At 36.4% G+C, this 25,076-nt stretch overlaps 3 protein-coding genes and 2 non-coding genes across 6 annotated transcripts in view; 2 read left to right on the top strand and 3 right to left on the bottom strand.

Moving 5' to 3' along the window:
* The window catches only part of LOC118266131 (CHH-like protein), an 87,966-nt gene extending 78,083 nt beyond the window's left edge, over window positions 1-9,883 (bottom strand). Inside the window, exon 1 of the mRNA XM_050694613.1 lies at window positions 9,746-9,883. The gene's annotated coding sequence lies outside the window, so the exon portion shown is untranslated. The remainder of the gene's footprint in view (window positions 1-9,745) is intronic.
* On the top strand, window positions 1,443-24,208 carry LOC118265981 (peroxisomal leader peptide-processing protease). 2 transcript variants are annotated; one of them, XM_050694609.1, is made up of 11 exons: window positions 1,443-1,692; window positions 11,772-12,125; window positions 12,761-12,924; window positions 17,262-17,365; window positions 17,941-18,065; window positions 18,907-19,073; window positions 19,883-19,989; window positions 20,394-20,562; window positions 21,699-21,867; window positions 22,514-22,653; window positions 23,416-24,208. In XM_050694609.1, exons 2-11 carry the CDS (start codon window positions 11,776-11,778, stop codon window positions 23,499-23,501), a joined length of 1,581 nt encoding a protein of 526 aa, XP_050550566.1. In that variant the 5' UTR covers window positions 1,443-1,692; window positions 11,772-11,775; the 3' UTR covers window positions 23,502-24,208. The 2 variants fall into 2 exon arrangements, with proteins under 2 accessions (XP_050550566.1, XP_050550565.1); XM_050694608.1 differs by lacking the exon at window positions 1,443-1,692 and adding an exon at window positions 2,394-3,068.
* Window positions 8,890-8,980, top strand: Trnay-gua (transfer RNA tyrosine (anticodon GUA)). Its single transcript is given in 2 exon segments — window positions 8,890-8,926; window positions 8,945-8,980. It is a non-coding gene; the product is annotated as a tRNA-Tyr (tRNA).
* Window positions 9,461-9,533, bottom strand: Trnav-cac (transfer RNA valine (anticodon CAC)). Its single transcript has one exon. It is a non-coding gene; the product is annotated as a tRNA-Val (tRNA).
* Window positions 13,611-16,676, bottom strand: LOC118265984 (NADH dehydrogenase [ubiquinone] 1 alpha subcomplex subunit 11). The gene is made up of 5 exons (XM_035579306.2): window positions 16,470-16,676; window positions 15,626-15,729; window positions 14,814-14,923; window positions 14,220-14,426; window positions 13,611-13,788 (listed from the first exon to the last, which is right to left on the bottom strand). Exons 1-5 carry the CDS (start codon window positions 16,599-16,601, stop codon window positions 13,667-13,669), a joined length of 675 nt encoding a protein of 224 aa, XP_035435199.2. The 5' UTR covers window positions 16,602-16,676; the 3' UTR covers window positions 13,611-13,666.
* Window positions 24,209-25,076: the final 868 nt, after the last annotated feature.

The following is a 25,076-nucleotide window of genomic DNA, read 5'->3' as shown; positions in this document are numbered from 1 at the left end:
GGTTCTAAACTATATCTGTACCAAATTTCAACCAAATCCGTCAAATAGTTGCGGAGATTAATGGTATAAGCATAGAATGTTCGACGTGATTCTTTAATTTGACATAACTTTTTTATTTATGAACCGATTGACATGAAACAAACACTAAATGTAAATTTAAGCATCCCACAATATATTCGTGAAAACCGCATCCAACTCGGATCAGCCGTTTCTGAGATTAGCGCGCACAGACGAACAGACAAACAGACAAACAGACAAACAGACAAACAGACAAACAGACAAACAGACAAACAGACAAACAGACAAAAAAAAAGTTAATTACATTTTTGGGTTCGACATCGACATAACAATAACCCCTGCTATTTTTTTTATTTTTATTTTCAATGTACAGACAGCACTTTTCTACGATTTTATTATATGTATAGATATTACTAATTAATTTAAAAAAATATAACTACAATTCCTGAGTTACATTTTTATTTCAACGAAATTTGAGTTTTAGTTCGTTTTTAGTATTACATTTGTTTTTATTTTACAGGCTACAAACCTAAGTGTTACCTCACATTTCATTTTAAGTTTCTACCTCAGTATTTGCATTTCTACACAATTTCCCGTCATTTTACGCAAGCTATTGGAATAAAATAATTAATAACAAAATGCGTACAACCTACACGTAACAACACTCGGAGGTTTTCCTTCACAAAGAACTTTGATTAACTAGAATCGCCAATTAACATTTTCAATTTTCCATGCAATGTTACGAAGACATTTCAAACCTTTGCCTCACATAGAAAACCAATTTGGTTATAAAATGTAACCTTTTACAATTATTGTTCCTTGATTGGGAAAAACTTTTCCAAATTGGAATATTTTTGAAGTTTATCCAAAAGGTTACGGAATAAATGTCATGTTTTATTACATAATATTGTACTAGAGGACTTCTAAATTGGAACTTGATTCCTAGAATAGGACATTTCAATATTACTAGGTACCTACGGCTTGGTCTACGCCGACTGTGGGCTCGTAGCAATAATTTTATTCATTTTTTATTGTTTTTCTTACAGGAAAGACATTACATTCTACACTATTGGGAATATTAATAGAACTAAAATTGTCTTTGTAATACATGGGTCAACCAATACTGTCAAAAGTCTTAGGTCTTAGACCCTATTACCTAAGGACCTCAACTAGTAAATTATTTATTTATTATTAAAGGCTTTATTTTATAGTTGCAAAAATATAATAAACAATAATACCTTGTTAACGTAAGCGTTTTTTATTTTATCGCCAAGCGTAATATTTTTCTCATGCCACCTTTGACATTAACGCCATCTCGCGATATCGCTACGAACTACGACGCCGACACATAAATGATGAATGAATGTAGTAATGAATGAGGCCGCGAGATATCGTTACACTACAACCAATAAGAAAGCGTAGAGATTATTGCAACAAATTAAATACAAAACAGTCTGCTCATCAGCTGATAAGTAGTGGAAGAAAAGTATTTATTGTAGACATTATAAGAGAAAACTATCACAATATTCAAGAATATTGACGTGCGAACAGTGCAAGTTGAGTGATTGTTAAGTGAGAACAAAAGTTGAGTTCAAAATAAGAATTAGAAAAGTTTTATTGTCAATGTTACCAAACATAACCTCAAAATAGTAAACAAACTCACTGAGGTCAAAGGTAAATATTCTGTTTCTTTGTTTTGACTATGTTTAAGTGACATTTTAATTAGTGGTAATCTTCCAGGGAATTGATTTCACATTTTGGCTTTGTTATTATTCATTATTCATGCAATACACTTATTGTTTTTGTTAATTTATCGGTATGGAATTGGTACTATTTTGTTTTATCAACTTTAGGGATTTTTCCACCTCATTTAAAGTGAGTTATAGTTGCTATTAACATATATTTTTATTGCAATAGTTAGTTTTACTTACACATATTGAATGCGGGCTGTACTGTGATACTTTTGGTGTTTTGTTGTGTAGCTGTCAAGCGTCAGCTGTCAAAATTATGAGTTACCCACTTACCGCGTAATAAATTAATTAATCACAATACATCTACCAACATGCTTAGTATTATTCTGATAAATGTTTTGTTAAAATATTAGTGCGTATAGGTTATATAGTATTAAAATACGTGTTAGGCGACGATTGCGGGTTATGTTAGTAAACTGTACTTACAGAAAGTGGTATCCCCTCATTAGGCTGAATGGAAAAAATTAAATCCCACCTTATAAGAAACACTGATAAGTAAAAATGTTTAAAACAGTGAACATTTTTAGGACAGCGATAACGCCTTTGAAGCCCACACCTGTTCACGATAGCTAAGTGGCCATTAATGTAAGGGATACACCACTTTACACTAATGACAGACTCACCTAAAACGTTATCGCATCAAGTAAATAGAACTGTGTGAGTGACTCAACCGCTGAGTCGGCGAAAGTGGCTTCTTTTTTTTCACACTGGCTGCCAGACGTCGAAACTCAGGCATGTCCGTCACTATACACTCCACAGGTAAAATTCTCGCTTAAAATTCACTTTCCATCCTCAACACTGCATCCATTACACGATAAAGATAGAGATAAACAGATAACTGGGGCTTAAAGTTGTCGAATTTCGTTATCGTTTTCGAGATCGCAACAGGCACATCGTCCGCCGTCGCCGACGTCCGTCGATTGGCGGAGCGATGGCTCACCACAGCCACGACACTTGAAACCCACACGAGGATGTCTACAATGACACGAAACGTGATCACACACACGATTAGGAAAACATGAACAATGAAATTTAGTTTCTGGAAACGAACATGTGCCGTGGAAGAGCGAACTCTTAGCATTGACTGGACTGCGCTTGGGCCGTGCAGGATGCGACCCATTAGGCAAAAGAGCGTCCATTATTGTATTGTCGTGGGCTTATCGTAGTGCTAGTGTCTCCTTAAATTGTCGACCGGTCCGAGTGAACGAGTGTGCTCACAAATTTGGGAGCGATCCCATTAGCTTTTTGAAACATATAAATGCGCTTTATGATCCTTAATGTGTTGGGACTATTCTGGAGGTAAGGGATGGAATATCTGAATAATGAATCATAAATAAAATACAGTCCATAGATTTGATCGCGTGTGTGTACCTCAAAAACATCCTCCCATGAAATACCATGACGTAAATCAGTCATCATCATCATCAGTAATGACTGCATTTAGGTACATTAAGAGGCCACAACGAATCAAGTCACGGGACCGGATCCAGGGTTATCACGCTCGTTTGTTCAATTGGAGTACCGGCGAAGCTCTGAAGCCGGCCGTTTCCGTTGATATTTCACACAGGAACCTGCGGGTGACGTGGACATGGCGCAACTTGATGAGCGACCCTTCGAAGGCTATAAAGTGGATATTAGCAGTACCGAGTACGACGTAACCAGACCATCTTGTAATTTGATCTGCATGTTACGTAGCCGACACGGTCGTCGCTTGGTTCTTGTTCGTCCTGTTGCAAATGTACCTAGTACTAATTGAATGACATCGTCATCCTCCCGACAATTACGCCCCAAACTGGTGTGGGCTACAAATAGGGTAGATGACTAATTTTTATTTTAATGTCCGTCTTGTAGATTATTTTAAAATATTAGACACGTATTTTTTATTTTCTTACGGAAACAAATACTTTCGAAGATATATTCATTTGTAATATCGCGTGACGTCACTTTTGAGTACGTTTTATACTCTATAGTGACGTAGTTAGCTCCCACTCCTAAACTTTGATTCATTTTATCTAAGTATTGTTAGCTTATATGACAAAATAAAAAAATACGTGTCTAATATTTTTTCATTACCTAACTGACGGACTAATTACATTTTTAATTTTCATACCCCGTCATCATCCCTATTGTAGGTAGATATTAAGTTGCAGTATGAGTACAGGACTGCAGTACTGCATTCTATTGCTCATTAGATCTGCCGAGATCTGCAAATCTCCGGTTCGAACAAGCAATGAGAACAAGAATGTGTTCTTTATATCGGTGTCGTTGGCCGTTTGTCGGGTGAGGGCACGCCTGCTCCCGACTCCCAACGAATTCGATCAAGGATGTGTACAATGAGTTTATAAGGTCGAACGACTCGACCGCTATTTGTGGTTTATTGTAAACATATTCAATACAGATTTTTCATACTGACAGCCATAACTATGTGTTTTTCTTGCCAGGACACCGGGATTCTTAAGTGTGTCAAGGAACGTCTACGTTTTATATTTCCTTTATAATTTAAGATATCTCACAAGAAATAATGTGATATGCTCAGTTTTGTTCTAATGCACTTTCTATGGACGCTGTTATCCCTTATTTAATTATTTTTCAAAACTGCTTCTGGAAGTCTCTCTTTCCGAAGTTATTGTGCTTAACTAGAATACTTAATGTTTCAATTTATTGCTCAGGAAGCGTGACATATTGTTGGCAAAGAGTTTCTTCCTTAATGCCTAGTCCTAATACAAAGACGTCTGCGAGGATGTCACTAATTATGTGAATGAAAACCGTGACGTCACTGTCCTTGAATTGAACGTTATATTGTAAAGAATGCTAAATCTGAAATTAGATCTCACACAATTATGGGTGTTCAAAAAAATGTCTGCATTGGTGACGACAACAATATGAATATAACTAAGAACATATACCATTCACTGCCGCAGTCAGAGACATTTAATGACGACTTAAACTAGTTATTCCTTAGTTACGATTTTGTATAGAAAACAATTGCTAAAGACAGGGTTAAGTAACCATTAAATGACTCTGAGTACGGATGTTAGTAGTTAATATAATAAGAGTTGACACATCTCTTGTCTAGTGACTACCATGCGTCTGGTCACGTTCTCTCAATAAATGGACCAATTTAACGTTAGCTAGTAAAATGAAACTAACTACTCTTTAAACACTACGAAAGTACCGATTTAATCTTTATTTATGCATAAGTATCTTATTACGGATGTTGAGGTGCAAAACGAGTACTTAACGGTTGATTGTGAGGTGCGCCAGTCACACCACTGATTTCAACCAATCGCGAACCACCATTGACGTTTCTATTCGTAGGAATTCTAATAAATCTTTACTGTAATAAATTGCTTATGTCCCACATGGTTTTGGACTATCTATGTGAATGTGGATCCGACTGCCTCGTTAACCAAGTGCGTATACTGCCGGGCAAGTGGTGTCGGATTCGATTCACGGGTCGGGCGAAGTATTTTTGGGCATTTTTCGGTTTTTCGAAATTACTCAGTAGTAGCACGGAGTCTGGAAATGTGCCCAGTATATGGCAATCGGCTCACCCCCTAATACATGGGACTTACAATATAAATAGTGAAAAATGGGTGTACATTGTACAGTAGCATTACGTGTCACAATGAGCCCTCTGCCTTACCCTTAGGGGATAAAAGGCGTGTCGATAAAAAATGTGCCTATATAATATCACAGAATCCCTTTTCATTTAACTAATGATAAACATAGGTTCATTATATTTAATTCTACCGCACAATATAAAATCAAGCATCTGTCTCTCAGTCAACGAACCTACTAAGGTTCCTCTCGTATAACAAGATGTGTAAAAGGGTTACATTGCAACCTATTTGCAAAAATAAACATAATTTATCATTTAACTAAAAAAGTTGATGTCATTTATCAATATTGTGTCTGAATACTGTTTTGTTATGACTGCGAAAATGTTTATTTTTTTCCTTTGATTTGCTTATTTTTAAAGGGCAATATCCATGTCACTAAACTGATAAAGTAGTAACAACATGTTTAATAGAAATTCATCGTAGGTTCCAAGCGGATTGTGCTTTTGCGTCATCAACGCTAAATATTTTATCAATTTACTTTAAATAATATTGTGTAATATTCCTCTAATGTCTTCAGCATTTGCCCCTTGCCCTCTGGCTTATAAATTTAAATTAATAATTCTACCTTATCACTAAGTTCCTAGTATCTAAGGCTATACTCCTATTGGTCAAATTTAATACTTTTTTCGAAACGTCAAAAACTATGCTTACTATGAATTTTAATGACGTCATTAGATTTTTATTTCAAATAAGTGTCTTTTATTTCTAGAAAATTAGCTGGATCAATTCAAAAATATGTAGATCATCAAATCTATGGATAAAAGTGCGATAATTTGTTAATATTTTATTGTATTGAAAAGTCGATATAATTTATTTTTGACTGAGGAAACTACCCAATTGTCATTATTAATTTTGTATTCAACGTTTTTTATGTCGTTTGAAAATAAATACACAGTCTATCCATCTTCTATATCAGAAAAAGAAATTAATTATTTACCCTTTTCGAAATATGAACCCAAAAAAATTGGCGACCCAGAAAATAAAATGCCTTATGAAATTGCGTAATCAACAGGAACTTTTGCTGGCAAAGTAAAATTAATATGGAAGGGGTATTGGAAGCCGTACGATGGCCAGAGCCCTGCCTTCTCCAGTTACGTACGGACGGGCACAGAGCTGCTAATAGGTAATTAAGAAAACCAAAGGAACCCCCACTTGTTCGGACCTTTCTCGACTCAATAAAGGCAAACGTATTACCTTATGTAATTTTTCTAATGTCAACCTTTACGTACCTGTACCAGTTGCGTAAGTTATTGATCAAATAGTAAAGATATAAGACTTATTTTGATTACGGGATACGAAAAATGAAATATTTCTAGCATTCTAGGACTTTAGGTATTGGGTAGATGGTCATTTTTTATTGTAATGTCCGTCTTATTGATTCTTTTAAAACATTAGACACGTATTTTTTAAACAAATACTTTCGACGATGCATTTGATTTCAAATATCCCGTGACGTCACTTTTCGGTACATTTTATACCCAAAAATGACGTAGCTAAGTATTGTTTTCTTATACGATTCAGATAAAAAACAAATTATGTCTAATATTCTTTCATTACCTAACTGACGGACTAAATAGTTTTTCAATTTTCATACCCTGTCATCAATTGTTCTTAAAAAGGAGTTGTTAGAAAAGGTTCTTGTCAAGCTATCAAATATGTAAGTAGTAAGTACCTATTTACTCGTACATAATTATAATATCTCAGGAAAGATTGAAGTATTTTTATTATCTTTTATTTTAAGGGCTTTTATTCTTAGAACATGCTAACCCCGTTGAGTCATAAGTAAGCAATAAAACCACACATTGTATTCTATAATCGAAGTATCCGTCTCCTATTTTAGTCAAAGGCTAAAGGGCATTTGATCAATCTACACTACACTAGGAAACTAGTATTGGTTAGTTTATAAACTAAACTAGTTAGCTACTTCGATTAGGTCACTGATGGTCTAACTTTAATAGACTACTCCGATCCGAATCGATCTGGCTCATACCGGTTTACTGGATCGACTGTGTCCCTAAATAAATGAATAAATGGATTGAAGTAAACATGTAACAATCGGGTATTTACTAAAGATATTTCTTACTTAGTTAAATATGTAGATTTTGTATGTTACGTTCATTATCATTACATAGTAGTGTTATTGCAGTCTATATCACATAAAATCTTGAGCAGTCAATGGTTCATACAGTTTTTAGTAGATAGTCTATGGTGCATACAGTTTTAAAAATATAACTATGGTTTGTCTATGACGCATTCGAATTTATTGGCGCGAAACAGAGAATTGTATTATATTTTATCAATGATATTTTATTAGAATATCATTGTATTTTATACATGTATTATAACTAAATAAAAATTGTTATTCCGCCGAAATCCTGTTATTTTCATATTTTTGAAAGATTTAACAAAATCTTCATATTATGTAGATGTAAAACAATTGAAAACAATAATTTACAAACCAAGTTTAGATAGCAACAATAAAATTGGGAAACTAGTTCACTGATTCACTGCCAATGTTTCTCTTTTGTATTTTTCCGTAGATAAATAAGCAAAAGGTCTAGATAAGCATAATACACTTATGCTTCGCAAAATCGTAATCTAACAGAAAAAATAAGTTGCTAGTGTATTATCTAAGTATTTATTTTGAGAATATTTCTAATGTTATGATTACGATTAAAAACAGCGCGTGTCAATGGCGTCATTAGGTATATTGGAACACAGAACATCTTACTAACTCAGTTACATGTTAGATAAAGCCAAGTTCATTACAATTAGGTCAATGAGATACACTATACATAATCTTATCTGATTAAGTTTAGAATTCTGCGTAACGAAACGGAGATGTTTGTGACGCCATATTGACAAATTTGACATTTGACAATATTAGAAACACCCGCCATTTTGAAAGGGACTTCGCGCCAATTTTTGTTTTCTTTTTTTAATAGAAGTACGATAGGCAAACAGTTTTAAAGAATAAGGTCAGTGGCGTTTTATTGTTTAACCTATTTTTTGTACGTCTGTTGTTGTTTTGAGTGACTAACCGAGATTAACCTAGAGAACCATTTAATTTGTTTACAAGAATTATCTAGAGTTGATAATGAGCTACTTTACGTTACGCATCCACGACATACCTATATGTAAGTAACTACATTAAGTAGGTATATCGGTGCAACAAACTGCTAGAAGTTAAATGACCGCTTTTAGAGATAATCGAAGGATTATTGACTTGTATTAAAATGGGCACATTATATTTTACTATCAAACTTTATAATTAATTCTTTATACACGTTAATTTACGTATGTGCCTATGTTAACGATGTATCGTCGTCCATTGACAAAACATGCTGTTTGTAAAAAAAAATATCTATAATTATTTGACATTTTTCTTTTTTTATAAAATTATATTTACTTTTAAGATTTTGTCTCTAAAAAAAAATACAAAATAATCTTTAAAACTCGTAAGATAAGTGGTGTATAATTTCGCCACTGTGTCCAAGCCTTCGATAGCTCAGTTGGTAGAGCGGTGGACTGTAGATGTAACGAGAAATGGATATCCATAGGTCGCTGGTTCAAATCCGGCTCGAAGGAATTCTTTTTAACACTTTTTTATTTCGTTTAATTTTCTGACACGGTTGCGTTGTATTTTTTATAATCATTATCTCTCCAAAGAGGATTATAGCTATCTTACTATCAAAGATAAACGTTTTAGAAAAGTAGAATTAAATAAAAATAAGATTCTAGATATTTCTTATAGATTTAAATAATTTAACAAATAAGTTCAGTTTGATTTTCTTTCTCGGTGAGTTATTTATTTATGTTTATTTCTATTTTACATTTTAACTAACTAATAATTAATATTCTCGTGATTACATAATTCGTAATATATTTTATTAATAAACTTAAGGTTAATCAGAGCAATAACTAAACGTCAACTTAACCGATCGCAAAAACAATGAATTCGCCGTCGTTAATGTAATCACTTTTAATTAAATGTACAAAAATCTGACAAAAAAGTTATTTTCTTGGTTTTATAATTCGCAAAAATCGAATCTGCTAAAAAAGGTTCACTGTTTCCGCCCGGGATCGAACCGGGGACCTTGTGCGTGTGAAGCACACGTGATAACCGCTACACTACGGAAACGTTGTTACCTTTGGCGAAATTATCGATGTGTATAATTTAAACGATGTAAATTTTTTATTTTACTTTATATTCATTTACGTTACATTTCACTTTATATTTATTTAATAATAAAAATATAAAATACAGGTTATTTCCATTACTATTAATCTAATTCTATTATTAAACATTTCCTTACGTGATGCATTTAAAACAAAAAAAAAATCCAAACTTACCTTTGCGAATGCTCTTGGCAGAAAAAAGATAGCACAGAAAAAAAGAAATAAAATTTGAAATTGGAACACAAGTCACAAGCGCCCTCTGGAGACGACGCTTGGAAGCAAGTTGGAGGGAAACGGGAGACATATCGTTTTTATACCAGCGCAAATTGCATGGTTATATTGACCACCCGCTTGAATATGGTTCATTACTTCCATCCCATGGGTGTGTTTATGTCTAATTTGTAATTGTGTTCGCACCCTGTCTTCAAGCTCATCTTTTACTTATACAACGATACTTATGTAGCCACACCCGTCTGCGATGATATCGATCCAAACTGTATACATTGCGCCGCGAATTTCACAACTGTGTCTACATTGTCGTGTAAAGCCAGCAATGAATTGCGAATTCGAGCACGTGTTTTGTATCACATTTTTGCCAAGAGACCTCCCACGTCATGTAGGTAATGATTATTCTCGTCTTCTAAAGAAAATGCGAGTAAATTACTTTTCATCTATTTTTATTCACAATCTGTGACGAGATAGGGTTAATGAAATCGGATATTGTAATGCAGAATGTATTTTAATAAGATAAATAACATATGTATGTATATAACAAGAAATAATATTTTTAAATAGGTACATGATATTAATTATTATTGTATTTCTGTTTTCTGTGATTGAAATTCAAACATACTAGTAGCGCCATCTAGGAGCCCAGTTCGTAACTAAACTCCTTGAACTGTTTAGAAAGGAAATAGGACTATAAAAGAAAATATTGTTAAAGTGTGTTAAGAATGTTTAGAAAGATTAAGGATCACAGTGAAAAATAAAAAATAAAGCATTTTGTACCTACTACCGACTAACTTGGGATTAAGGGTAAGATGAAAAAGGTTTCTTCAAAACTACTTATTCATAAAATAGCTATAAAAACAGTTCCAATATCGGCCTAGACTATGTAAGTCTACTGTTTCTTATAAAAACTCTAAATCAATATTTAAATTAAAAACTCAATGACGAAATTAAAAATCTCGATGAAATAAAAAAGATACGTGTCTAATATTTTTTCATTACCCAACTGACGGACTAAATAGATTTTTATTTTCCATACCCCGTCATCATCCGTAGGTATTGTCCTTCAGTCTGTCTGTCGGTGAAGCTAGGTGTTCGTTCCAAAGTGTAGCTTCGAATGGAGAAGAACGAGCAGGAAACTCCATAAACAGAAACCGTGCAGAAACTCCATCACAATAATTGTAACATAATTAGCAGTAGCATAATTCTAAAAATCTTTATTCTCATACATTGTCTCAAGTACCTAATTACCGTTCGGTATGTTTCTAACATTATCTAGCAAAGGCAATCATGCGCATGTATGTTATCTAGCTGCCGCATGTGGCTCCACCATTCCAGTATCCTCCAGATTATTCTATTTATAGTGCATTGCGATCTTCATTTTAGATACGTTTATTACACTGGAATTGTAGGTGTGAATGATAAAATAAATTACTGACAACTGTAAGACGCGCAAAACAAGGAAATGGAAATTTTAAATTCAATTTGTTACTTGTCACAAAAAGAGTAAATGCTTAGCGTTTGAATTTTATTTTTATTTATTTAACAGGTACATCTACAATATGCATATAATAATAATAATGAATTAAACAGTGTATTGTGATTCCCAGGCCTATAAAATTCAGATTTTTATTACTTTCTATTAATACTTAAAGTCGCTATGTTATGACTTTGTGTTATATCCGTTATTTCCCCAGCGTACTGTACGTAATTGTCGCTATTATAATATACTAGCTACTTCCTCTCTGCTCGGTTCCTATTATTGGTAGCGCGATGTTTTATAGCCTTACTCGATAAATGCGCTATCCAACACAAAAAGAATTATTCAAATCGGACCAGTAGTTCCGGAGATTAGCGTGTTCCAACAAATAAACTCTTCAGCTTTACAATATTAGTATAGATAGATAACTATGGCGACTTCACAAAAATTTTGCAGATCCTATCTAACCCTCTAATCTTGGTCTTTCTCCAGAACCATGGCAGTCGAAGGTGTAATGGTGACGTACAACTACTCAGACGACGGAGAATACGCCAACATCCTCACCGTGTCAGCATCAGGCATCAGATTCTCCAAACGCTGGGTCCTGACACACGGCTCCATACTATCCCCTTTAAAAGAAGCTAAGATAATCAAAAAGGCTAAAGGGAAACCGATACTAAATGATGAGTTCTACGCCGGTCTCCCAGAAATACATGTGACGTGTGAAAAGAAACAGTCAGCCAATCCGAATCTGTATGAGAGTGTCGAGAAACTGAGTAGAGAGAGAAACGTGCAGCACGGGGACTTGGAACACAGCAGCTACTTGATCAGAGTACTTACTGGGAGGTACGCAGCTGTTATTCAAATATATACTTAAATTTTTAAAGTCCAAAGCTCTTTTTCCTATAAAGTTATCAAATAGTATCAGTTTTAAAAATCTCAATAGTGGTATTCATAGTGGCACTGAAACTAGCTCGCTTCCCATTATACAGTATGAAGATCATTCATATGACTTAAATGAAACTGCGAGTAGTATCCGTTCACAGAAGCATAATACAACTAAATATTTCAATAACAACCGAAAACTTAAAAAAAATGAAACTAAATTAATAATTATAATTTAATCAAGTATATAAATCCTGTATGAACAACTCCTTGTTCCTTGATCAAGGAAGAGCTGTAATAAAAAGTTACGGTCATGTGGCTCGGCTGTTATAATGCCGTATTTGTAAAAACTTGTCAAATTAGCTCAAAGAGAAAAATGAACATTTTGGCTAATTTTTCGTATATCTTCAACGAAGACGATAAGAAATGTCGTTTAACACATCTAACGCCGTGGTGGTGACCGACATTAGCCGAGGATTTGCCTTCAACAGTTTTCTATTGGCAGTCAAAGACTTAAATTAAGTCATAAGAGGTTTCTCCATACGTTATGAAAGTGGGTAAGTTTACGTTGTACAACATAGATGTTTTGTTTCCAGGATATGCCACGTGTGGCAGTGTCCGATCCTGGACCGGTGCGCCAACGACATCCTCTACAGCTGGACCATAGGACACAAGGATGGAGATATAGACAGCCAGACCAAGCTCGGCACTGCACTGCTCTCTGTATTCGTCCTCATCGACTTGGAGAGCGATAAACGAGGTTGGTAACAGCAGTGCAGAGCCAAATGGCATCTAAGCACCACTTTTTTAAGGGGGGCAAAATCATCCAATGTCTTCTCCGGCCTTGGGCGCGCGAGAGGGAGTGTCAGACTCTTACTGATTAAAAACCACCCCGTTCCTACTCCTGATTTTCGAGCCGGAGCCCCGGTAAACCCGCTAGGTGGTCTACAGCTCCGAAGTAAAGTCGTAGGTTTTCGCAAACATTAATGTCATAATTACATAAAAGTTTACTTAATTTGTGCGTGTAATTTTAAAATAACTCATAGCCATTGAACTATTTGAACTACACTCACATTTTGCATTGTGGCATTCATTATAACTTTAGGACACAATGAGTAAAGTTTCCTAAAAAAATGAGGATCCTCCGACCAGGCTAGGTGACGAACCTGGCGGGCTTTCTGCCCAACAGGTTGGGATTTTCTATCTATGTTTATTCGCATGTAAACTTCATGTACGATGACTTAGTGACATCATACGTGAGTAGACTTTATGACGTCATCTTTTTTTGAGTGGGGAACATCATCCAATGACTTCTCCCGCCTTCGTCGATCGTCTATGTGCGACTTCTGTCATCTGTCACATGCCGTGTGTCGCCACACAAAAAATAAAAGCAACGTTTATAAATTATGTAGATCCTTTATTAATATTTTAACAAATAACTAAACTAAGGAAAGTGAATATTCCCGGGACCTCTCTCTCTCTCTCTCTCTCTCTGTTTCGCTCTAACACACCTTTTTCTTCTTTTTCTTCTTCTTCTTCTTTTTCTTCTTCTTCCCTCCTGGTGCTTCATCTTCATCGTCATCATCATCGAGGTCAAAGTCGTCGTCGCAAGTGTGGCGCATTTCTGCATAAAAAAGCATGATTTGTTTTATAAATTCTCCTGCTAGTTTAAGTACTATCAAATTAATTAGGTTTAAGCACTCTTAAATTACTAAAATAATTTACAAAATGTACGAATTTTTGTAGTAAAATAGTAGAATATTACGGTGAACAAATAAATCAATTGCATCTCATTCTTTTGCCTTGATCAGTTAGCAGATTTTAACGTGATCCCTGAATTTTGAGAGTGTGGGAGAAATGCACAGTACATCCACCCAGTCCGTTTCACCATCGCACTACCAGATAGACGGCAAATGTCACCGATATATTCGTTTCGCTTCAAGTTCCCTTTTGCGAACAGCAAAGAAGTCTAACTCTTTGCCAGAGTCTGTATTTCTTAAAGAGCAAACGAAATAGTGCCCATACGCCAACAAAACCAATAAAAAAATAAATCACCGTCACGGGGATCTGGAATAATTGTCCAGTCGTGTCGCCACTCGTTGACCAGGTTCATGTGATTGGGTAAGGCGGGGAGTAAGGTGAATTCTCTATCAACTGCTTCCTTCTTCACCACCCCTGCCATCCCGAGGGCCAGCGCGCCAGGAACCAGCCCGTGCTTAGAGCGAAGGTACAAGGCAACCAGAGGTCCACAGGCTGCACCTCCTACGACATGAACATTTCAACAATCTATTTAAATTTTTATTATTTTTTATATTTTTTCTTTAAAATACGTTGCCCCACATTAGGATTTTCTCCTGTGTCGTCGGTGCGTTTACAAACATACAAATTCACATGCACATGACACCCAGACCCGAAACAACAATTTGTGGATCACACAAAGAGTTCTCCGTGCGGGAATCAAACCCGCTACCCGTTGCGCGGCAGCCAGTTGCCCAGCCACCGCGCCAACCGGAATCGTTTCTTAAGTTTTGCATAATGCAATATATCAAACTAGTATCAAGTTTTATAAAGCTTCTCAGTAAAGTAATTAAATAATACAATATGAATTCTAAAATTTTGTGTCAGCATGAATCTGAGTTGAAGACTTACCAACAAAATAATTAAGCTTGTCATCGGCATACCTCGCGTGCAGCATACCATTGGCAACCACTGCAAAAGTAGCGCCCATGAGGCCAAGAGGAACTACATGGCGAGCATACCTGGAAATCGCATAAGAAAATCACTAGGACGTGCAATTTAAAATTTTATGGAATATGATTCCCGAATCGCGCCGGGAGTGATATAAAGCGAATTTTGGTATACGTACAAACGCAAATACATATGTGAAACGGGAATAAGAATCTATATTAAATTCAGATTCAGTATTTTTTTACGGAACACGCCGCTAAACGAGCAGACGTACCTGATGGTAAGCAATCACAGCCGCCCATGGCCATTTTTTTATTATTATTTTTTATTGGACTCCCAACAAAGACACTTGAAACACCAGAGACAGATTTATGAATTAAACTTAACATTTATGGCGTACTTCAATCAAGAAGAAAGTAAATAGGTTTCTTAAGGGTCGGCAAAGCGCATGTAATGCCCCCAAGTGTTACAAGCGTTCATAGGCGGCAATCACATACTATCAGGTGGGCCATGTGAGTTCATAAAAAAAGGTGCTAATCTATACTAATACTAATACTAATAATATTATAAAGCTGAAGAGTTTGTTTGTTTGATTGTTTGTTTGAACGCGCTAATCTCCAGAACTACTGGTCCGATTTGAATAATTCTTTTTGTGTTGAATAGTGCATTTATCGAGGAAGGCTATAGGCTATAGAACATCACGCTATGACCAAAGGGAGCCAAGCAGAGCGGGTGAAACCGCGCGGAAGTAGCTAGTATTTAACTAAACTCACCGCATAATTATGGGAGACAAACCAACGACGTGGGAATACATGAGCACGTCGTAAGTGCCGGCGACGAGGCCAGCGACGATGCCGTAACGACTGGCAACCATGATCTAGTGGAAAATGAAGGAAAATATTAATGAGTACCGAGTGTAGAAGACTCTAATAAAATGCTTTAAAATTTAATTAAATGGGTACTTAAAGAAGGGAGTAAATAGGTTTCTAAAGCGTTCATAGGCCACGGTAACCACTTATCATAAGGAGGGCCGTGTGCTTTCTCGCCATAAAAAAATTGCCTGAAATTTTTCGAGAAGAAAACCTGTACAGGATGAATCAGAATATGAATGTAGATGCCCTATGGCATATCTTCATATTTCCTGAACGTTTTTTTAAGGCCGATATTTGTAAGGCATTTACTAATTATTGTAAAACTATCTCAGTCGTCTCGATGTTAAATACTAAATTCAATGAAAATAATGGCTACCCTTTCATTATTCAGAGTTAAGTCACTGCAGCCAAAATCGGTCAAGACGGATTGATTGATAAAATGGATTTATTATGAATCCTACAAATATTATAAATGCGAAAGTTTCTGGAACAAGGTTAGATTATGGTCCGGAATAACAGATAGACTAATTTTTACCCCACGAGAACGCAAATTAACTTGCGAACTTGCTGGCAGAAGCTAGTCTTTCTTTTTGATTATGCTTGGCATCGCATCTTTCCATATAAAAAAAAACATAGCTTATCTGAGTCCGTTACCACCATTGCTAATATGTGTACCAATGAATATGATTGGTAGTAAATGAAGCCCACAGCAATGTGACATAGCACATATCTGGTGGAAAAGTACCTTCGTATCCACGTTGCACCCATCAGGCGTGTCGTAATATCTTGAATAGTTGCGTGTGTCACATTTTGGTGCCTCATCTTCCTCTTCCTCTTTCTTTTTCTTTTTGTTTTTAGCTTTAGCTTTATCTCCCATTTTATTTTCTATTTAATTACTAAAATAAAAAATCAAATTTGTTGATCGTCATAAAAATGTCATTTCGGATGCATATGTCACTTATTTGAAAGGGTTTGAAAAATAAAATAAACCTGACGGCAAACAGGTCCAAACACTAAATCGTTTGGATAACTTAAAATATGGGATGGTACGTGTGTAAGTACGTCGCATGGGGTCGTATGTGTAGCTATCTAGACACACATAAATACAGACACGCCTGACCTCTCCTATACCGTTTACTTCATCCCCTTTCTCTTTCTTCTATTCTTTTTTTTAAACATTGCGCCGCATTAGCATTTTCCCCCTCTGGTTCTCTTTTACCGCATCAACTGTGCAGTCGATATTATGGTCCCATCCGAACCTTGGTGTTCCTAATCATCAATCGCAGCTGCCATCGATGTGCGTTCGGTTTAGGTGCTTTCTGTGGATTATCCGTATGTATTCAAAAATAATAGTACTTTAAATACTTTGGTGTTGCGGATGTCAATGGGCGGCGCTGATCGCTTACCATCAGGTGACTCGTTTGCTCGTTTGCCACCTATTCCATAAAAAAGCTACCTCATTTGAAAGACACGACTCGTTGCCCGTACTTTCTTTGGGTGGACAACTTAACTTACTGAATTCTCGTTTCAATTACAGGCATTGAGAGCTTGAGGCCACTGTCATCCTTACTAGACTTAGTCCGCCCACCCACGGAGAGAGGGTCCATACTAGAGGTGCACTCTACGCCCTTCGGATGTGAGGTAACTTAATTCTAAACCATTATTATTTGAATATACACACGATACGTTCTTCTCCATAGAAATCTATACTTTGAAACGAGCAAATAATCGCTTCACTAGAGGACTGAGCGACTGACAGATATTTTTAATATTTATTATTTTTGTTTTGATTTTCAAAATTGCCTTTCTGTACCTTTAGTACGAGTTTGCTTAACGTTTAAAGTAATCGAATCGAGAGCGCGTTCGACGCTCTCATTGGTCGGCCCGAATAGAACAACCAATCAGACTGACCGACTGACAGACATTTTTAATATTATTATTTTTGCTTTGACGATCAAAAGTGCATTTCTGTACCCTTAGTACGAGCTTGCCTTACGTTTAAAGTAATCGAAACGAGAGCTAACTCTAGTCTATTCGAGTCAAACAATCAGAACGCACGCACTCAGGTCTATTTGAAATAAATATTTTTGAATTTCACTTTGAATTTAATACGTGTGGTCTATTGCCAGAGCAGAATACTTGTGTATCTCCCTGTTCTTCCAGTGAGTAACCTAAGAGCGAAGAAATAGTTATCAATTGATGGTGTTTGTTTGCAGGTGTTCCTAAACGCTGTGACGCGGGGCTCAATATGCGGAGTGGTGGGCAAGAGACCATCCCTGCTGATGACTGACGCGGCCACTGCACTCGGCTCCGAAGGCGGACCTGTCTTCACTGAGGGATCGTGAGTATCACAACCCTTTGTAGTCCCTGGATTAAAAATGTTATATCTATTTATCCTACCAAGTAAATCATTATTAAGTATTGTATTATAAGATAAGTTCAAACTCGCGTCTGCTTTTCTAAACAAAACTTAAAAACTACAAGACAGATTTTGACAATAGCACGTTTGTTATTGGGCCGCAGATATGTCGCTTGCGAAAAGTTTGATAGGATAAAATCTCTCGGACTCGGTGTAAGTGTCATGTACAAATGTACACAAGACGTTCTCAAGACTAGTTCTGTCGCTACCAATTCATTATAAAATGACAGAGAAAGCACGATATTTAAGTACAACTTAAAATTTAATAGAGTAGCATAGTATTCGGGCATCAGTCTCCTATTGACTGAAAGTCGTACCAGCTCCTGCTGCATACATAAAATATGGCGAAGTCAAAGTTAAAATTATTTAATTCAAATAGACCAGGAAGGTACTTTTGAACGTCAAAGCAAATCTATACTAATATTATAAAGCTGAAGAGTTTGTTTGTTTGATTGTTTGTGTTTTGATTTCATTTCTTTACTTTATTTATACTAATTTATGTTGAAACTAAAATTAATGTTTAACGTGTGTACTCAGTTAAGAATAAAGAGCAGTGTTTTTTATGGGTCAGTCTATGACAGTAACATTATTTTTATATAGTCATTTAACGGTGGAAGCTTGTTGTTAGCGAATTAGATATAAATTAAGTTATTAAAATTGTTATTAGTCTGTAAGTTTTCCTAAGAATAAATAAATAAAATAAATAAAAATACATTGTTTCGACTTTATCCACAAGCGACCTAATTGGTTAATTTTGTCGTAGTAAGGAGTTGGTGGGTATGGTGGTGTGCAGCGTGTCGTGGTGCCGCGGGGAGTGGGTGGGGCTGAGCCTGGTGGCGCCGCTGACGTCGGTGCTGGCCGCCAAGCTAAGGGTCGCCGTGCCCGCGCCCGACAGGCCCCTCGCCTCGCACCCGCTGCAGGACGTGCTCAGTAAGTCATCAATTCGAAATACTACTGTTATAATTAGCTGTGTAGTGACAAAGTACTTATATAGAATACATTTGTCGCTACTCTTTACTCTTCACGCGGATGTTTCATTCTTTTAAACGGGTACAGTTTCAGTACGTGTTTGCTTTATGTTTAATGAAATCGAAACGAGAGTGCGTGCAACGTAAAACAAACTCGTACTAAGCCCTCTGCGATTCCATATTCAATTAGTATTTACGTATTTATCTCCGAAGGGGTAAGTAGAGGTGCACATTAAGGCACGTAATGCTACTGTACAATATACAACCACTTTTCACCATTTGTTATAAGTCCTATGTAATAGGGGTGAGCCTATTGCCATATACTGGGCACAATTCCAGACTCCGTGTTACCACTGAGAAATTTTTGAAATACCGAAAAAAGCCCTGTAATTTGTTTAATATTAAATATTCAATACTATTAATATTATGACCACTTCTACTCGTCACCTACCTACGTATCAGAGTGCCTGAGGTTGTGGCTATGCGGTTTAACTGAAGTAAATGCTTGAATTTATTGTAACTTTCGTGAGACATACTAAATTAATTATTATGTTATCGGCTTACACACGTATTATTTTGACTTTTGACGAGGAACTCGACTAGTTTCATGCCATGCTAGAGGCTCATATTCAAGAGCAGCATTCAGCGACACACGACGCGGCGATTGTTTGATTGGAAACTAGTCGAGTTCCTCGTCAAAACAATAGGTGAGTAAGCCGATAACATAATAATTAATTTAAATGCTTGAAGTATAGTATTGTTGTGTTGCAGATCAGATCGACGCGTGTACAGTGCTAGTGCGGTGCGGGCACGCGTGGGGGGCGGGGGTGTACCTGGGAGGGGGGTACCTCGTTACCTGCGCACACGTCGTCAAATCAGTAAGACATTTTTTATGTACAATGTGATAGGGGTGAGACTCTAACCCATTAAGGCTGAGTACTACATCTAATTTTACGCGTCCATAGTATGCTTCTATCCATATAAAACAAAACTTAGCTGAGTCCATTTCTACAAGTTAAGCACTAAGGCCGGGTGTCCATATCCAGATATGGATACCCGTAAAACCACAACACCATAAAAGTAGTCAAAAGTCATAATAATACACAGTGATGTCATTTAACCAACTGTTTTATTTGAATGAAGTATAATTATCTAAGCTTACATAAATGTTGCCAGTAGTCAGGCATAGATAATATACTTTTTTACATATTAACAAAAAGTGCGTATTAGAGACCCAAGTGTGAGAAGAAACCCAGGTTAAAAAAAATATTTTCCATTTCAGTACCAAAATCACAAGTTATCGGTGTACTGCCGTGGAGTGAGCGAGACAGCAATAGTGCGATATAAGACGCCAGACAAGAAGGCGTATGATCTCGCACTATTGTTCACAAACCCTGAGAAACTGAGTCACATGAGTCCAGCAGTGCTTTCCACTGTACCGGCTGAAAAAGGTTAGTTTCTACATTATGCCGCTGGTTTCATAATTATAGTACGGTAAAGGTGCTCCCACACAGCGGTTATATAACGTTATACAACAATGTGTAACAATAACATTTGTGTTTAAACAAATTATAACAGTGGTTGTAGAGTATGTTACATGCTATTAAAAATGTTACACAATGTTGTATAACGTTATATAACTGCTGTGTGGGAGCACGTTAAGACAATAGGCATGTTTCCTACTAGTCAAATTCAATACTTTTATCGAAACGTCAAAAACGATATTTTCTATGAACTTTGTATGAAATACTCTATTATGACGTCATAAGTTTTGACGTCAAATAGCAGACCTAATTCTAGAAATTTAGCTAGATGAAAAAGTTCATCTGAATGAGAGTGTGATTATTTTTGAATATTTTATTGTATTGAAAAGTTGTAATAATTTATTTTTGACCCAGTCGTCATCAAAACACAAGAAAATCTTGGCCACACTTAAAACAGTTTTTTTAAATATTGAAAATGGGTTGGCGTTTGGTCACTTTGTTTTATTACTTCTTTTCTAAGGCAGTTGTCCCACCAACGGCGAGTGAACGACTAACTATCGGCTATTTTCTCGCTCAAGAAACGTACAATAGATATACTTTCCGTGTAAACAAAAGAGATGCATATACAAATAGTTGATCGTTGACTGTTCACACTGCCGGCGAGTGCTCGCTTCACTTGTTTGTTTTTGTTTTCACTCGTTTTCACTCGTTTCTAGTTCTAGCTCTACTCGTTACTCGTTCATCGTTGCCGGTGGGACAACTGCCTAAAACATTGCCCCACACTAGGATTTTCTTATGTGTCGTAGGTGCGTTTACAGACATACAATGACACCCAGACCCAAAACAACAATTTGTGTAACAAACTAACTGCCACACTCAGAGTCATTTAATGCTTACTTAAAGTATTCTTTAGTAACGATTTTGTATGGAAAACAATTGCTAAGGACTGGGTTAAGTAACCATTAAATGACTCTGAGTACGCGAGTAAGACTTACTTCGTGCGGGAATCGAAGCCGCTACATGTTGCATGGCAGCCAGTTGCCCAGCCGTTGCTCCAACTGTGCAATGAAACTCACTTTGATGCTAATGATGGTTAATTACAGGAGAATCAGTACTAGCGGCGGGTTTCCCTTACTTCAATGAGTTCGACCTCACCAACTTGATCCCGACCATCACGTCAGGCCACGTGAACACAGTGTCGCCCTCTATGATACAAACCTCGTGCTGCGTGCAATCCGGCTTCAGTGGAGGACCGATATTCAGAATCACCAAGTATGTTCGGTCATTTTATTTTGTACTATCTTATACTTGCGGCTTCGCTTACGTGGACTTTGTGAAAAAGAAAAGTAGCTTAACCTGTCGTATGCTGAAGCACTAATCAGTGCGAGACACAATGTGTATTCTATTGTTGTCTCGTATACCCGCAGACGAAAGGTTAAGTAACTCCTTAGTACATCAGTTACCTGACAATAAAAGTCCTGTCATAATCGGTCCAGCTATTTCAGAGATAAGAGAGAACAAACAGACAGACAAAAATTGAAAAAAGAATGGTATTTGTAGATTATGTGTGTAGTAAAAAGCGATTGTTTCAATGGTAGAAACTCACACACCATTTTTATTTATTAGTCTAGATTAGTTTCGAAAAATGATATAAGTAGCCTAATTAATGGTTTGACGGACTTAAAAATCGATTTGAAACCTTTTAGCGATTCATAATAATTTATCTATACTAATATTATAAAGCTGAAGAGTTTGTTTGTTTGACCGCGCGATAAATCATCATCACGCTACAATCAATAGAAACCGAGAACAGCGGGCGAAACCGCGCGGAAGTAGCTAGTATTTAATAAAATTATTGACTATGATAAATTTAAATAATAAATATATATATAAATTGACCGATGTACGTATGTTGCAGGCCAAAGAACCGCGTGGAGGTGCTGGGTATCATCGCCATCAACGTGACGAGTGACGGTGGTGCGTGCTTCCCCTACGTCAACATGGCGGTGCCGGCCGCAGTGTTCAGCCACGCACTCGCGCACTACATACTCAACAAAGGTACCTACCATCGACATATAAAAATTTTGACTGCACGGTTGGCGCGGTGGCTGGGCAACTGGCTGCCGTGCAACGGGTAGCGGGTTCGATTCCTGCACGGAGCAACTCTTTGTGTGATCCACAAATTGTTGTTTCTGGTCTGGGTGTCATGTACATGTGAAATTGTATGTTTGTAAACGCAACCACGACACAGGAGAAAATTCTAAAGTGGGGCAACGTTTTAAAAAAAACCCCAGTAAAGCTAGTTCAAAGAGGAGATGCCATAATGTGATTGTACACTGTGACAAAACAAATGGGCCCTGCCTTTTTATAAGGGGGGAAAATCATCCAATAACTTATCTCGCCTTAGGTGAGGCGAGAGGGAATGTCAAACTCTTACTGACTAAAAACCATCCCGTTCCTACTCCTGCTTTTCAAACCGGTGCCCCGGTAAACCCGCTAGGCCCTGCCTAATGATATTATAAATAAAAAGGTGTAGATAGATTATAAGCGCTCAGAAAGTGGCACATTAAAATGTGGACAATTGGCAACGTTTTTGTAGTATGGGAAAATAGAAAGGGGCGTGGTTTTAAAAGATAGAGTGTCACGCATTATGTTAAAGGAAAGTTCAGTTATGACATCTCCTCTTTGTATTTGCTTTGTAACAGCTAAAACTCAAATATTTGTATGGCCGTGGTATCACCCCGGTTTAGTCTGCCCATCCGTGTCGAAGCATGGCTCTCCCACACTTGGTATAAAAAAATATTTTTCTTTATTTTGCAGATGAAACGAAACTCGCTGGTATCGAAAACAATAAGGAAATGATTCAAGCTCAGTGGAGGCTAATGCCGTACAGGTCGAAAATATGATGCTTTGAGGTACCTCACACTTCAGTGGGATGGGTTACATTAGAGTTCCTGTAATATATCGGTGACGGACAAATTGACAAATATATTCTTATGATTTATACATACTTTGTGATACATATGACACTTCAACGTGAATTTTAAATAATTGCTTATAGTCCTGCTGACTGCACAGTTGGTGCGGTGGCTGGGCAACCAGCTACCGCGCAACGTGTTGCTGCTTCGATTTCTGCGCGAAGCAACTCTTTGTGTGATCCACAAATTGTTGTTTCGGGTCTGGGTGACATGCACATCAGTGCATGTGAACTTGTATGTTTGTAAACGCACCCACAACACAAGAGAAAATCCTAGTGCGGGGCAACGTTTAAAAAAAAAGTCCTTCGTAAGACTATCTAAATACTGTTTTTTAGACATTCCTATATAACTACAAAGCAGTCATTTAAAATTCATGCTGTATTTAATTTATATGTTGTGATAATATGACTCTATATTTAGCATTTATAAGTTAAGAAAGCCTTAGAATACCTACATGTAGTAGTTAATACAAACTTATTTATTATAATAATCTAATAGAATGTTTGCCCTAATGTTTAAACAAATCAATCTAATTGTAAAATAATAAGTTTACAAGCATTTTTTATACCGTAAATATGAAAAGATATTTAAAATTGTTATTTAACAAAGAAACCAATAAAAGGTATGTTTGTTCCTATTCGTCTTTGATCATATTCCATTTTTGTGCAAACGGATTTTTCGGGTTTTTGAAAATCCGCCAACCGCAAGGGGGGGGGGGGGGGGCTAGCCGCGCGGTTGCCCGCTAGTGCGTATGGGGCTAGAGTTTTCTACAACACGTGTTGTATTGTATTGTATGTATTAAAATAATCAAGCCCAATAAAACTACGATTTACCAAGAGATCAAGACTGATTGGTTTTGGTAGTCTCTACACGATTGATATTAAATATTATTTATTTTTATATGTATAGTAAAATCATATTGGAATTTTTATGTTAATAAATTATAATGTTTATATTGTTGTATAATTGTGTTTCTTTTGGTTCCTCCTAACCCATCCTATGTGTATGCTATTGATCACTAGATTGTAAGTGAATGAATACCCACGACAGAGGATATACAAGTTCATTTAGGCAAGTATCATGAATGAAAAGGACCTACAAATGACCTACAAGCTTGCCTGGTCGATATAATACAATGTGATAGGGGTGGGACTTCTAACCCGTTAAGGCTGAGTACTACATCTAATTTTATCGACAAAAAAAATTATATGGGGGGTTGAATCCCCTCCCCCTAAAAATTATGGCTATTTTAATATTTTTTTTACTTTATGTGATATCAAAGGTTGTATGCGTCGTAGAAACAAAAAAAAAGACAAACGGTAGCTAATAACCTTGGCTAACTAATTCATTACTTTTTTTTATATGTTTGATAATGTTTTGGTGAGAAAAATATCATTTCTGAATTATTTTTACCAAAAAATCGCTATTTTTCAATATTTTCAATGGGGGATTCAACCCCCATATTATTGTTTTTGTCGATAAAATTAGATGTAGTACTCAGCC

This window comes from Spodoptera frugiperda, chromosome 7 (assembly GCF_023101765.2).
Source record: "Spodoptera frugiperda isolate SF20-4 chromosome 7, AGI-APGP_CSIRO_Sfru_2.0, whole genome shotgun sequence".
Taxonomy (NCBI): Eukaryota; Metazoa; Arthropoda; class Insecta; order Lepidoptera; family Noctuidae; genus Spodoptera; species Spodoptera frugiperda.
This window is presented reverse-complemented; position numbering and strand designations above follow the sequence as displayed.

Coding starts and splice junctions, on each gene's coding strand:
- LOC118265981 (XM_050694608.1), top strand. CDS start 3,028: ATGCGCTTTATGATCCTTAATGTGTTGGGACTATTCTGGAG. Junction 12,126..12,760: donor ATCAGAGTACTTACTGGGAG/GTACGCAGCTGT, acceptor TTTTGTTTCCAG/GATATGCCACGTGTGGCAGT. Junction 22,654..23,415: donor GCACTACATACTCAACAAAG/GTACCTACCATC, acceptor TTTATTTTGCAG/ATGAAACGAAACTCGCTGGT.
- LOC118265984 (XM_035579306.2), bottom strand. CDS start 16,601: ATGGGAGATAAAGCTAAAGCTAAAAACAAAAAGAAAAAGAAAGAGGAA. Junction 15,730..16,469: donor GGTGCAACGTGGATACGAAG/GTACTTTTCCAC, acceptor ATTTTCCACTAG/ATCATGGTTGCCAGTCGTTA. Junction 14,924..15,625: donor TTGTCTCCCATAATTATGCG/GTGAGTTTAGTT, acceptor TGCGATTTCCAG/GTATGCTCGCCATGTAGTTC.